General features: G+C 39.8%; 2 protein-coding genes across 2 annotated transcripts; both read right to left on the bottom strand.

Moving 5' to 3' along the window:
- Positions 1-104: 104 nt before the first annotated feature.
- On the bottom strand, positions 105-7,664 carry znf687a (zinc finger protein 687a). The gene is made up of 11 exons (XM_026372011.1): positions 7,583-7,664; positions 5,144-7,120; positions 4,360-4,615; positions 4,052-4,218; positions 3,762-3,946; positions 3,493-3,669; positions 3,244-3,406; positions 2,890-3,129; positions 2,660-2,772; positions 2,401-2,503; positions 105-2,300 (listed from the first exon to the last, which is right to left on the bottom strand). Exons 2-11 carry the CDS (start codon positions 7,097-7,099, stop codon positions 1,674-1,676), a joined length of 3,987 nt encoding a protein of 1,328 aa, XP_026227796.1. The 5' UTR covers positions 7,100-7,120; positions 7,583-7,664; the 3' UTR covers positions 105-1,673.
- Positions 7,665-8,184: 520 nt separating this feature from the next.
- Positions 8,185-12,113, bottom strand: LOC113168830 (26S proteasome non-ATPase regulatory subunit 4-like). The gene is made up of 10 exons (XM_026369856.1): positions 12,046-12,113; positions 11,189-11,329; positions 10,992-11,106; positions 10,643-10,729; positions 9,891-9,959; positions 9,501-9,716; positions 9,236-9,344; positions 8,975-9,112; positions 8,730-8,785; positions 8,185-8,635 (listed from the first exon to the last, which is right to left on the bottom strand). The coding sequence occupies exons 1-10, from the start codon at positions 12,069-12,071 to the stop codon at positions 8,465-8,467; spliced, it is 1,128 nt and encodes a 375-aa protein (XP_026225641.1). The 5' UTR covers positions 12,072-12,113; the 3' UTR covers positions 8,185-8,464.
- Positions 12,114-13,357: the final 1,244 nt, after the last annotated feature.

Below are 13,357 nucleotides of genomic sequence, written 5' to 3' on the forward strand. Positions count from 1 at the left end.
CAAAATCATTAAAGGACAATACAGTATCTCTACTGAGTTTTCAACACTCACTGCTCCTATAAGACCTGTCTGTAGTACACAACAGTTCATTGTATTCTCATGTACTTCTGAGTCTGAGTTGATACCAACAGCTGCAGTCTGTTTTGCTGAACAATGACTTTTTTGCAGAAGCCAGGACAGAAGAAAATTAATCAAATACAAAGTTCTCATGTTCTTAGGAAAACAGAAAACATACTCACATACACATTTTTTGTTTACAGTAACTGCATAAAGTAAGCTTTAGACAATCATAAGCCTGCATAACAATAAGCCAAAATAATCATTATTGTAATAATTTTAATTCCATCTTTAGTTCACAGAAAAATTATTATCTGATGTGAATGTGGTATATTATATTTAAAAACAACATTAAATGTTCTTTTTATTATTTGGAAGGTTTCATACCAGTAACAACAATTTATGTACACTTAAAATTATTTCTGACCAGTTTCCAAAGTCTAGTCAATGTTTTACACTGTGTTCCTGCCTTCCATTAAGTTATTGGTCAATGTTAATAGTAATAATAATGATAATAATGATGACATACTGTTTTGATCCCCTTTGGGAAATTGTGGTTGGACAGCTGCCAAACAGTACACATCAGCGCTACTACGGAGTTTCTGTGTCTTGTTCAAGGGCTAGGAGGAACCGGGAATCGGACCACTAACCCTATGGTTTGTATACGACTGCTCTACCACCTGAGCTGCTGTTCCTTCCAGTTAATAAAAATATATTCATCTAGTTCAAAGCAGTACTAACATACTTTTGTATTGAAGGGGTTGTGTGGGTCACTTTAATTGTACCTGCAGTCTTTGTTTTGTGCAAAAATATTTTCCAAAATACAACTAAAGCTAATATGAAGTTTCAGAAGTCTGAAATAAACTAATTAAGGTGCACAAATTCTCTCTTTGAGTTACTATACCCCCAATACCAATCTCAGAAACGCACTAAAGGCTTCCAGACATTTCTAAAGATGGGAGTTAATCTAAAATGTTAGCATCTTAGAAAAGGCTGTCATTAAAAGTATACAAAATTCTAAACTAACATATTCTAGACCACTGCAATGATTCTCTAAATATAGGTTTAAAAATTACTTTACAGACCTGGGTTGGTTTTCAAGAATCTCCTCAGCAGGATAAAACATTGAAATCGAAACAGACACATTCTATCGCTGTCTATCAACATTCATTGAAAGAGCTGTCATGATCACAGTAGGATTTGGGGACAACATTCACAGATCTCTACTGGCACATTATTATATGAACTAATCAGACTAACTGTGCACTGACTGGGAAGTAACTCTACTGTAATTAGTATCATGATCACAGAAATGCAGCATTAGATCCTGACTGTCAGGAGGTTAAGGCTGGTCTCTACTAGTGAGAATCACATTTTATTTTATTTTTTGCTTGATTGTTTTATCTATTAACATAAAAACTCTGTCCTAGCTATCTTTGGTTGAATTAGTGCATAGGTTTGCTAAGCCACACCTAAATGAGAAGTCAACATGAGAAGGCACTTCCTAAAATCATTTTATCACCTACCAACACTAATCTTCTCTTTAATAATGAAAATTATTTCATTATTAAATTAAACCTAATCTAAACACTAATCTTCTCTATATATTTGCCATTTTAGGTCGTTTTTCCAGCGTTCCTTGCGCTGATAAAAGCCATACCGTGAGTTCTGAAGTGTGTATTTAGATCTGTAGCCTTTTCAAAGTGTTTACTACACACCTTACAGGCCAGTGTGTCCTCTTCTTCCTTCACCTGAGCTATGGAGGGTTGAGAGGAGGGTGACGCGGGTGCAGAATCATCCAGAGAACTCTTGTCATCGTGGTTCTTGCCGTTGCTAGGGGATGGTGCTAGGTGCACACTGAGGGCTTGTTGGTTGTCAGCGAATGCATCTCTCACTTTGTGGGTGATGAAGCGATGGCGTGACAGGGAAAAGGTGGACGTGAAGCAAGCACCACATTGTAGACACTGCAGACCACTGCCCTCTGTCCCTCCCCGTCTGTGCTGACTGATGTGCTCGAGGAACAGTGACTGGTTCTCTGTGGTGAAGCCACAGGGGGCACAGCGGAACCCAGACTCAGGAAGAAAGTAGGGAGCACGGGCAGAGGAGGATCGCAGCTTTTTCACAGGACTCATCCCATCTGTGGACTCTTCATCCTGCTCCATCTTCACAGCTCCTTTCCGTTTCCGGCGAGCCCCAAAACTGCCGTCCTGCTCTGAAGAACTGTCTGCCTCTTCGGCACCACCCTGTGACAAAAGGAAATTAATACAATGGCTCCTAATAAACATTTAAGTTAAAGGTTCTTCCTGTTTGATTTGTAATGAACACAAAAGGGGGGCTGCTTACAATCAGTGTGTCCTGGCTCACAGTGTCCATACTGTGTCTCAGCTGGACATGTTTCTCCAACATCGCTCTGCTGCTGAAGCTTTTCTTACTCTCAGTGCAGAACCTACACAGGTACGCACACAACCATACAGTTTGAATGTAGTGTGTCTCACCACTTATATTTATAAGTGCTCTCAGGTCTTATTTACTTTATGCAAGGAATGTTTTACCAGACAATACACACTATACATAAGACTACAGCAAGACAGGGGGCACTTACTGGCAGCGGAATCCACGATTCATGACTTTGTGTTTGTCTCTGATGTGACGTCTCAAACTGGAGGTGGTGGTGAAGGAGCTTTCACATTTGTTACATGGAAACTTCTTCAGAATCTACACAACACAAACATATTTATTTTGCTACATGTATTCACCTTTTTCTGTAACAAAAAGCAACATTCAGTCATGTATCTCAAAGACTATAGTTAGGGGAATGTTGGTCGTGCAGACCTTGCCATGCTGTTTAGCCATATGGGTAATGTAGTCCTCTCTATCTGTGTAGCGAGCATGGCAGGGCGCACAGTTCCACCCTGAGGGTGTCTTCAGCCTCTCTGTCTTCACTGTCACTTCTTTATGTTCTTCCATCCATCCCTCCCCATCTGAGCTCTCTGACTTCACTGAAGGCCGTGAACGAGACAAAGCAGCTGAAGGCGCAAGCATCTCTTGTTTTAATCTGGGAGTCTTGTGAGCCTGAGAAACAGAGAGAATCGGGTAAAGAAGAGATGTAAAAAAAAAAAAACGGGTTTGAGTTTATATTTCCCTGTAATTTTACCTCTAAGTCAAAGTGCACAGACAGATACCTACCTTGAAATGGTCCAGTAGGGAATTCCTCTGGGAAAACAGCTTGGTGCACTCAGGGCATTTAAACACATTCACCTTCTGATTGATTAAATGAGTGTCAAAGTGGGCATACAGCAGGGGCTTGTGGGTGAAAACGGTATCACACATGACACATTTATATATCAATCTGTAAAAAGATAAAAGCTGGATTAATTAATCATAAGAGAGATATTGTCATTTAAAAAAACAACTTTAACTCTGTGTGTGTAGTACATTGTCTGTCCTTCAGTGACAGTTGGATGTTGCGCAGTGATGTGACTCTGTATGCTGGGGGTAGATTTGAAGGCCATGGGACAGCTGGGGCATTTGTGGAACATATCACAATGTGCCTGTTGGATGTGAGACTTCACTGAGTTCAGCCCTCCAAACACAACCAGACAACTGGAACATCTGGAGAGATGCAAACACAGATGTAAAAAGAACTGATGTGTATAACAACATTACAGTATACTTCTGTTTAATTACACAGCCAGGTATCGTACCTGTATCCAATGCGACGTGCAAAGTGCAAACAGGTCCGATCCAGATGTGTTTGAAACAGCGACTGCTTGACTGTGGCTCCACACTCTGGGCAGACATGTGGTGTGCAGCCTTGGTGGATGCGTGAATGAGCTGCAGCACTGCAGGTGTTGGGCAGGAGCATGGGAGGAGAACACTCTGTGCATGGCTAGAGAACAACAGAGAAAAATTAATATAAGCAAAGACAAATATTCTGCATGTCGCAAGTGAACAAATATTACTTTTGGCTTTTTGCTCACACATTCAAACTTACAGTGGTGTGTGCTGGTCTGATTTCTTGGAAATGCTCAGCCATCTCTTCTTTGCTGCTGAACTGAGTCTGACACTCTGGACATTTATTGTTATTGAACTTCACTCCCTCCGTTTTATTGTTAGACACTGCCTGGTGTGGCAAAGGTGTTGTGTTTGAAGTCATCTGACCTAAGGGGGGATAATGGCGATGACAGGAAAGATGGAGAGAGCACACCTGAAGAATCAAGGATGCTTACACAAATGACACACTGGACTTTTATCTAAAAACAAAAACTTAAAGATGCTGAGAGAGAACCAATGTTCACAAACCAACTGGCATGAGTTCCTGCTGGCCAATCATCTGCTCTACAGGTACAGGTTTCATCACCAGGTGGGAACACTGCATGATGAGGCCTTTCTCCTTGTGCTCTCTGGCATGCAACAGCAAACTACATTTGTTGAAGAATGCCAATCGCTTGGCGCAGTGATTACAGGTCACTTCAATCCTCAGCGAGCGTCGATCATAGTGTCGTGCCAAACTCTGCTCCAGAGCAAAGGAATCACCACACTCCAAACAGCGGTAACCCTGCAGGGGAATGGTAGTTCATCTTCTCAGGTAGTGATAAAGTGTGTGTTTCTTGTCTGTCTTGTGAAGCACTTTGTAACATATGTTTAGAAAAGTGCTCTATAAATAAATTTATTAAATTTATTATAACATAAACCAGAGCTATGTAAAATAACGTTACGTTGTCACTAAACTTTGATTGGCAAGAATGTGCTCAAAGATGTTGGGATGTTGTCTTGTTCAATGAATTCAGTCAAGACCGACCATGCTGTGGTAGGAGATAAACTTGGTGTACACTACAACACCACAGCTTTATTAATGTGAGTTTATCAAATCAAAGACACTCAGTATAAATAGTAGAAATATAGTGTAGAATTCTACATAGCAGAAAACGTAGTATTGATAGTATGTTATGTGATCATATTTATGATCTTATGCTATTGTATCATCAATTTGGATTTACCATTTATCAAAAATAATTGCAGATACATTTTATGTTGATCGACTAATTAAAGTGACCAATCCTTGCTATACACAATAGCAGCTTACCTGTGCAGGTAGAGCAATGCCCCATTCTGCAGGAAGTGGCAAGCTCAAATCAGGTTTGTAACTGGGCAGCAAGTTCTTGTTGTTAAGGATTTTGTTGAAAGCTTCTACCAGGTTGGTCTGATTCTTAGATATGATTGCCCCAGTGTTGTTGACTATGGATGCTGGTCTGCTGCTACTTTGAGGATGGAGCAGAGGTGAAGGTGCAGGAAGATTTGTTCCGCTATTCAGAGTTTTCTGACCCAGACTGCGCAGGTTGATCCCACCTGGGTTGACTTTGGAGACTGAGGGCAGGGTTGCAGTTTTTGTGATGCTAACAGCTGTCGGGGAAACTTTAGGTTTTGTGTCCACTGCTGTTTTCTCCTGAACTGCACAAACATCCAGCGGTGTCACTACAACAGGTGACTGACATTGCTGTGATAACTCAATCTTAGATCTTGTGTTATGACTTTGTGGCAATGGCTTTGAACCTTCAGCAGCCTTAGAAGTGGCTCTTGCACTTCTTTTAGGTGCCACCCCAGACACGGTTCTTGTGATGCTCCCTGTAGGCATTTTTATTTTAACTTTGAGGGGGCGCAATGGAGATGAAACTGTCTCTGCAGGACTGGTAGACACAGTATCCTCAAATGATGTGCTAGCGCCACTGTTGTCCTCTTTTACACATTCCTCATCACCAGCCATCTTTTCACTGAGCTCCTGTGGATCACTTGATATGTCCTCTTTGTTAGGCTCACTTTCCATGAGATCCTCTTCGTGATGAAAGTCATTATGACCCACTGCTAGATCTAGTGTTGAAGTCAAATCAGGGTTGCTGCTTTCACTACGGACTACAAGACCTGTCTCACTGGGTGGTGGGCTCTCAGGTGAGTCTCTCTCATCAATCACATGCTCTGGGTATTTCTCTTCTTTGACTGGTGCAGAAACTGTGACAGAGGGGAGAGTGTCTTTAGGGGTCTGTGGCTGAGGTACTGTGGAACTGGGTGAACTAGGAGGTGTAGGCTGCCTCTTCTTTTCAAGTGGGGGTTCAGGTTTTCCCAGAGAATAAGAGAGAGGAGGCATATAAGAGATGTCAGGAGCAGTGGTTTCAGGCGATTCAAACAACTCAGACTGTGGCGTTGCTCTGTGTTTAAATTTGCGAGAGGCAGACATCAGAGATTCTGGGCTCTCTTGGATCACCAGTGGACTTCCTAAATCTGGTTCGGAGTCATCTTCGTTTAAGTGCGTAACATCTTTCATTGCAGCCATCATGCTACCGTTTGGTTCCAGAGGCGACGATGATGGATTACTGAAAATACAAGCTTCTTCCTTTTCAGGAGAGGGAGGAGGAAGGTGAGGGCTGACAGCCTGTGGAGAGGGGGAGGATGAGGAGCTGGGATCAACACTGGTCTGAGACTGGGAATAGAGGAGGGGTTTCAAATTGTGGATGACATCATTTGAATGCTGGATCGAACCAACCTCAGCTCCTTTATCTCTTTCATCCTCATAATTCAGTGAAGATCTAAATGGTGAATGCTGGGACAACGGTTCTGAGTTGGTTGCGCTGTGATCCTTGGACACAGATCCCTCAAGGCCATTGGCTATCTGGGGCTCCCCGGCACAATCAGTAGTCAGTGTGGGACCAAGCTCTGTGGTGAGATCACCCAACTTGACCTGAACTTGAGGGACTAAGCCACCACTTGAAGGGTTGACTGTTTTATCCATGACATACTTCTCCTCCTCTTCAAAAGACTCAGACCGCACAGTGTTCTTCACTATAACACTGACCGCAGGGGGGTCACAGTCTGAGGCAGGAGAGCAGGAAAAGCATGATGGAGACCCACTCCCTCTCTCATTTGCATTGGTCCCCACGTCACCCCCTTCCTCCTCTGGACTTGACTGGATGGCCTCTTTGGCATCAATGTCAGGAATGTCAAAGGCTGCCAGCAAATCATCAAAGTCTGGGGTCTTCATGTCCCCCATTGCCAATAGAAGGCTCAAAACCTGTCGAGATAACAGCATAGTTTGAATAGCTGATATAACATTAAATCGGTAATTCATCTTCCGAGTTAAACTAGAAAAGTTAACTTTTATATCTGACTGACTCGAAAACAGCCGGTATCAACAGAGTTTCGGATGTGGTTGGTCATAGCAAAATATGCATGTTGAGCTCCTCACCGATAAAAAATAAACCGATTTAAAAGAGAAAGAGAAAGAGAAAGAGTTGATGATTGCATGAAAAGCAACAAGTGGGTTCTTCTGCTAACAGCTAATGTTAGCTAAACTTTAGCATTTAACTGCTAGCTGGCCTTGCTAGCGCTAAGGAGCCAACTTTCCTCAAATGTTAGTGCAAAATATACCTACACCAGTGCAATAATAATAGACTGGTATACATTATGATCCGTGCGTGTTATGTTTATTATAGTTGAAGCAAACTTCAGCTCACTCTTATTTTATGTTAGTTACCTGCTTCTTATCGAAGTTGGTTCTTCAGTTTACTCTGAGACGCACAAGTTTGTCGTCACCAAATGCGACAGTGACTTCCCAGGAGCCTCCATAATGTTTACATCGCTGTTTTGCTGTCTCCTCAAAAACAAAACCGTTTTCTAATACTGACTGTACTTTCTGGTCAGTCTGGAAAAAAATCATAGATGCTAAAATACTGGCAAACTTTAATGAATTTATTTTACATTAAAATAACACAAATTCAGATTAATTCTCCTTATAGTGAAGAACACTGAATGTTCTGTAACAGAAATAGCTTCATAAAAGCACATTTCTATTATCAACCTGGTTTAGTTCTAGTGTTCACCTGCTTTTATGTTACTTGAATGGAAAGGAGAAATGTACTTATATTTATAAATGTACTCACATGTTCTCACTAGATTAGACTAAATTCCTGTATCTTCAATGATAAAGGTTTACAAAAACATATTCCCCTTTTTTAAAATGGAGGTGATATTTTAATTGGGCAGTTAAACTGAAGGACATTATCTGCAAAACAGTAAATTTCCTTTTCATTGAGGCAGAAAGATTATAATGATAATAAATGAATTTCAAGCATCAGATGAAATGCCACCTTGTACTCTGTAAATTTATTGAGGAATCTGCAAATATTACTCAGTGGTGAAATTACAAAATATCTGTAAGTAAGCATATGTGCTTGACACAAAAAAAAAAAGTTGAAATCAGAAAAGGCAAAGGTTGTTTACCATTTACACAGCTGAATAAACAAAAGATGAACAAAATATTTTGTATAGGAGAGTAACAATGTAACTGTGAATAACACATGCAGTGAGATTCTCAGATTGTTTTATGTTATTGTGTGTTCAGTTCCTCTGTCAATGTTTATTTCTTTTTCTCTTCATCCTTCTTGGTGTCTGGTTTAGACCCTGTCTGGGAAGCCAGAGAGCCCATGGCGTTTCGGATGGCCTCATTGTTGGGGTCAACTCCAGGAAGGTTTTCCAGGACACTCTGAAGGAATTCTGGATCCTGCATAACATCGTAGTCCTCTTCATCCTGTAGCACAGATAATAACATATTGCGATTTACTTTTACCAAGCAAAAAAAAAAAAAAAAAAAAAAAAAACACACAGTAAAGCCTTGTGCTTACTTTTGCCTCAGTGGATTCCATGTCAGCTCCAGTATCCATGTCCTCTGCACCAAACTCTGCAGGAAAAATCAAACAGAAATGTTCTTTATAATATAACAAATGTTAAATCAGATGCACAAACAGAATCTTTCAAACAGATATAGAAGTGTGTTAATGTGATGCATGGATAGACAATCCCAGCTTGTATTTCAGCTTATCAATTTTCGGGCCAGGGAAATTAAAAAAATTCTAAATCCATATTTAACCTGCTCCTGCTCCCTGCATGGACATCTGCAGAGCATAGGCAATCTGTTCATCCTCCGTCATGCGACTGAAGTCTGGCAGAGCAGGACCAGACGAGTCTGTATGTGGAACAGACATCTTCAACAGGGCATCTTCAGACTCTGAAACAGAAATAAGAATAGACTATATGAACACACCCAGTATGAGATATAACTCAACTGTGCATTATAGTGGACTGAAACTGGCATTTATGACAGCAAAGTAGTGATGATGATTTCTCTCACCATCTGCAGCAGGAGAGGAAATTCCAGCTTCAGCAGCTGATGCTACAGCAGCTCTGCGAGCTTCATCCTCCTGGCGTTGTCTCTGCTCCTCCATAGACACCCGCAAAGCCTGGAAAGTGAAAGAAAGACCAAGCAGCGAATTAAATTAATGAAGTTTTTTTTTTCCACATAATGTAATCTTTGGTTATGCAGCAAACAACATAAGAAAGGTTATGATTTCACTGAACTATACACAGTACAATTAATTATTGTCCTGCTCACTTACCAAGGCCAGCTCTGGATCAGCACTGGGATCCACTCCAAACTCAAAGTCACTGGCACCCAAACCCAACACTGCACCTCCCTCTCCAGCCAGAATAGGAGAGGACAGCAGGGCATCAGCCAGACTGGGGCCTGGAGGCACTGTGACTAGGTGGGAGCCTGCTCCCTCTTTGCCATTCAGAGTGTTGATGAAAGCTGTCAATTTCTCTGTGTTCATCTCCTGCAGGAGTGCGAAGGAATGTTAAGCACACTGACAAGTCAACAATGTAAAAAAACAAATACAACCACACATTAGATAACCAAGAGGCTGTGTGTGTGTGTGTGTGTGTGTGTGTGTGTGTGTGTGTGTGTGTGTGTGTGTGTGTGTGTGTGTTTGATAAGCTTTGAAAAATACCTCCTCTCCAAAGTTAATGACATCCACGTTGACTTTTTCTTTCTTCAGACGCTTCGCCATTTTGACCAACTACAGGTAAAGATGTAAAAAGATAACATCATGGAATAATTAGCAAAAACATACAATAGTGAGTAGTATTTAACTTATCTTAAAAGATACTAACATTTGTTGTTTGTAAATTCAACAGTTTATAAATTCTTGACATAATCCAGGAAGTCACAAATCCTAATTTTGTTCATTTGCATTCATTGTTCTTCAGAAAACAAAGTATGAAGACTTCTGTGTGTGCTTTCCTGTAGTTAATGCCCATTCAAAACATATAAACATATATAAATAACAGCCATGAAGTTAATATCATGTGATGCTGGATGCTAAATATATGGTTAAAGAACATAAATACCTAGTGGCACCAGAAACCTTCTTTGTTATTATTGGATCTAATAATGATGACGACAACAACAACAACAACAACAACAACAACAACAACAACAACAACAACAACAGGTAGCCTTCTTGGACTTTCATTACACACATATGCAACATAGTGAGGTATGGTGGTGCATCCAGCCCAGGCTGCTGTAATTTTTACAAGCCACCAGATGTCACTGTACTTTCTTAGTGAGAAGCCCCAAAGCTCTGAATCTGTTTAATGGCACACACAAAAAATAACCCCCAAACCTTCAGAATTCACTGATCTTGATGACAATTAGTATAATGCTAAACACACAGATTTGTCTCAGAACATATCTCACTTCTTTTTCGTTGTCCTCCACTGGGCTGCCAACAAATGCAATAATGCGCATCTTGTGGTTTTTGCCTTGTCTGTGCTTCAGCGCCAACTACAGTGAGAAACACAACAAAACAAACATTCACGAGAACTGACAAACTCATATATGTGACAATAGAACAACCTTTCTGTGATATAAGGTTTACCCTTGTTTTAAATAAAGACTTTTATGTATTTACATTAACTTTAACTGTTCTCTTCACATCTGTTCAAATCATATGTTATCATACAGCCTCTTCTAGTGATGTCCCATAGGAAGAGCAGAATAATACTATACTTCGCCAGTCACTGTCTGATTAACATCACAAACTCACATGTGCCACTCTGATGCCGGTGCAGAAGCTGATGTTTCCACGAGGCTGCACAGCATGCAGCTTGGACAGTATCCTCCCTGTGTCTGGGGTCAGTGTGGTCAGAACCTCACAGTTGCTGCATAGGACCATAACATTGTTGTTACATGATTATCATCATTTATATCTCAGCACACTAAGTCAAATACACTGACTCTCACTTTGCCATGGTGATGAGGCCCACATTGTTTTCAGGGTTGCTGCGGGTCTTGGAGTGACAAACAATATTAACTGCATCCTGCTGAGCCTGTAGTCTGGTGGGCAGAAAGTCTCCATTTCGCATGTACTCACTGTTGTCCACACTAAGAAATTAAAAAGCAATTTTATTAATCACTAGATCAAAAATGTAAACTATACAGTATTATAAAACAATACAATATCGGTTGCTGGGAAGAATATGCATATGATAACATATTTCTGAGGAAACAAAAGGATTTTGACTACGTGGTATATGCTGCTGTGAGCTTTATATTTTTTAAATTGGTGGTTGAACAAAACAATCAATATGAACGCGTCACTTTCACTAATACAGCCATATATATTACACACTGTTCAGTACTTTAACAAAACAGTTTCTTCATATTGTCTTTCTGAATCAGTGGACAACATTAACATGGGGTCTATTTGACGGCTGACAACGATAGTGGGCATTTTAGGAAGCTAATGCTAACGTGTTAACTCAAACAAAAACAAAAAACGTGTGTTAAAATCGCGACTTCCAAAAACTACACTGATAAGCGCTGGTAAATATATATTTTCTGAAATCGGAAGCTGTTTAAAAGGCTGCTGATTAGTTATGAGCTGAAGCTCCTTCAGGCTAACATTAGCTAACGTTAGCTATGTTATAGAGTGACTCAGGGATCGAGCGTCTTAAATCTAAAACAAATCAAGTAAACCTGTACATGTGTTTCAGATAAACGACGCTACAAACTGCATACTCAATCCGTCAGACGACGACGCATTTTAAATGAAGTTACTATTGCAAATCTTTACTTTAAACATATTTCTAGATCCTTACCAGACCATAGTACTTTCAAGCACCATCTTGGCGTCTGTAGTTTACGTCGTCCCCGTGGTGGTTTATGGGTATTGTAGTTTTCAAAACAAATTTACTGAGTTACCTTTTCAAAATGATGCCTTAGTAGCTCATAATAATAATTCCTTAAAATAATAATAGGATTTTTTGTTTTTTTGTGCGGAAATGGGATTCCATATGTAACAAATGTCAAGATGATTAATTGACTAACATTATTAGAATGGGTTATAAAATTGTAATGACGATAATAACACTACCTTTTACTATTGTTTCTCAGTTATCAGAAAACTCTGGTTCCAAATAAGAACTGTAATTGAAAATATGGAGTATAACAAGAGCTTCATCTAAACCATACCTCACAATTGTCTTTGGTTCAAAGAATAAATTCAACATTTATTTTTGTTGACATGTACATTACGATATTGGCTGAGAATAATGAAATGACTTATTCTTGGATTATTCTATTTATAGCTTATAATGGATTTACATCATCAATCATGCCATGTTTATGATAGCTTCTTTCATAAGAAAAGCTATTGACATTAGTAGTATTATTAGTGATTCTCACTCTCACATTAACTCTTAAATTGATTATTAGTATGACCATAAGGTAACAAATGTACTACTCTGTTTGAAACTACATTTTGTGCAGCACCTAAAATTATGTAAACCTTTGTTCAAGGTTCTGTCACTCTCACCACCCTGTCTTTGCCAGTTCGACATTTTACCTGTGCATATTTGAAGATCAACAGAGATAAGCAGAAGCATCTGAAACCCTTCTCATCAGTTCTCTAAGATGAATTCAGAGAATGTCATTACGATACATAAACGAGACAGGGCCACATATTCTCATGCTCATTCTCTATACACTCGTCAATAACAGGACCAAAACTAGGATTTAGAAAATATTTTTAATCCTTTAAAACCAGACATGAAAAACATCACCACCACATAAATGAAACATGGTAGGAAAGACAGGCAGCACATATTGCATGAGAAGGCATTTCCGTGACTCCTATTTACATATGCACATTTTATACACAGTAAAAATATAGTAATTGAAGCATATAGGACAACCAGCAATGTTGGCTTTTGAGCCATTTGAAATATTCATGTAGAAAAAGCATGGGAGGTCGAACAACCCACAGTCATCATGAAGAGAATATATCATATCACAATCTAAACAGGAAATATAAAAAGTCAAATTGTCAAATAATCCCTGCTTCATAGGCCATACACGCTATAAAGTTTCAGACATCCTTCTGTCAGTATACATACAATCTTCTAAAGTACA

The sequence above is a fragment of the Anabas testudineus genome, chromosome 16 (assembly GCF_900324465.2).
Source record: "Anabas testudineus chromosome 16, fAnaTes1.2, whole genome shotgun sequence".
Lineage (NCBI taxonomy): Eukaryota > Metazoa > Chordata > Actinopteri > Anabantiformes > Anabantidae > Anabas > Anabas testudineus.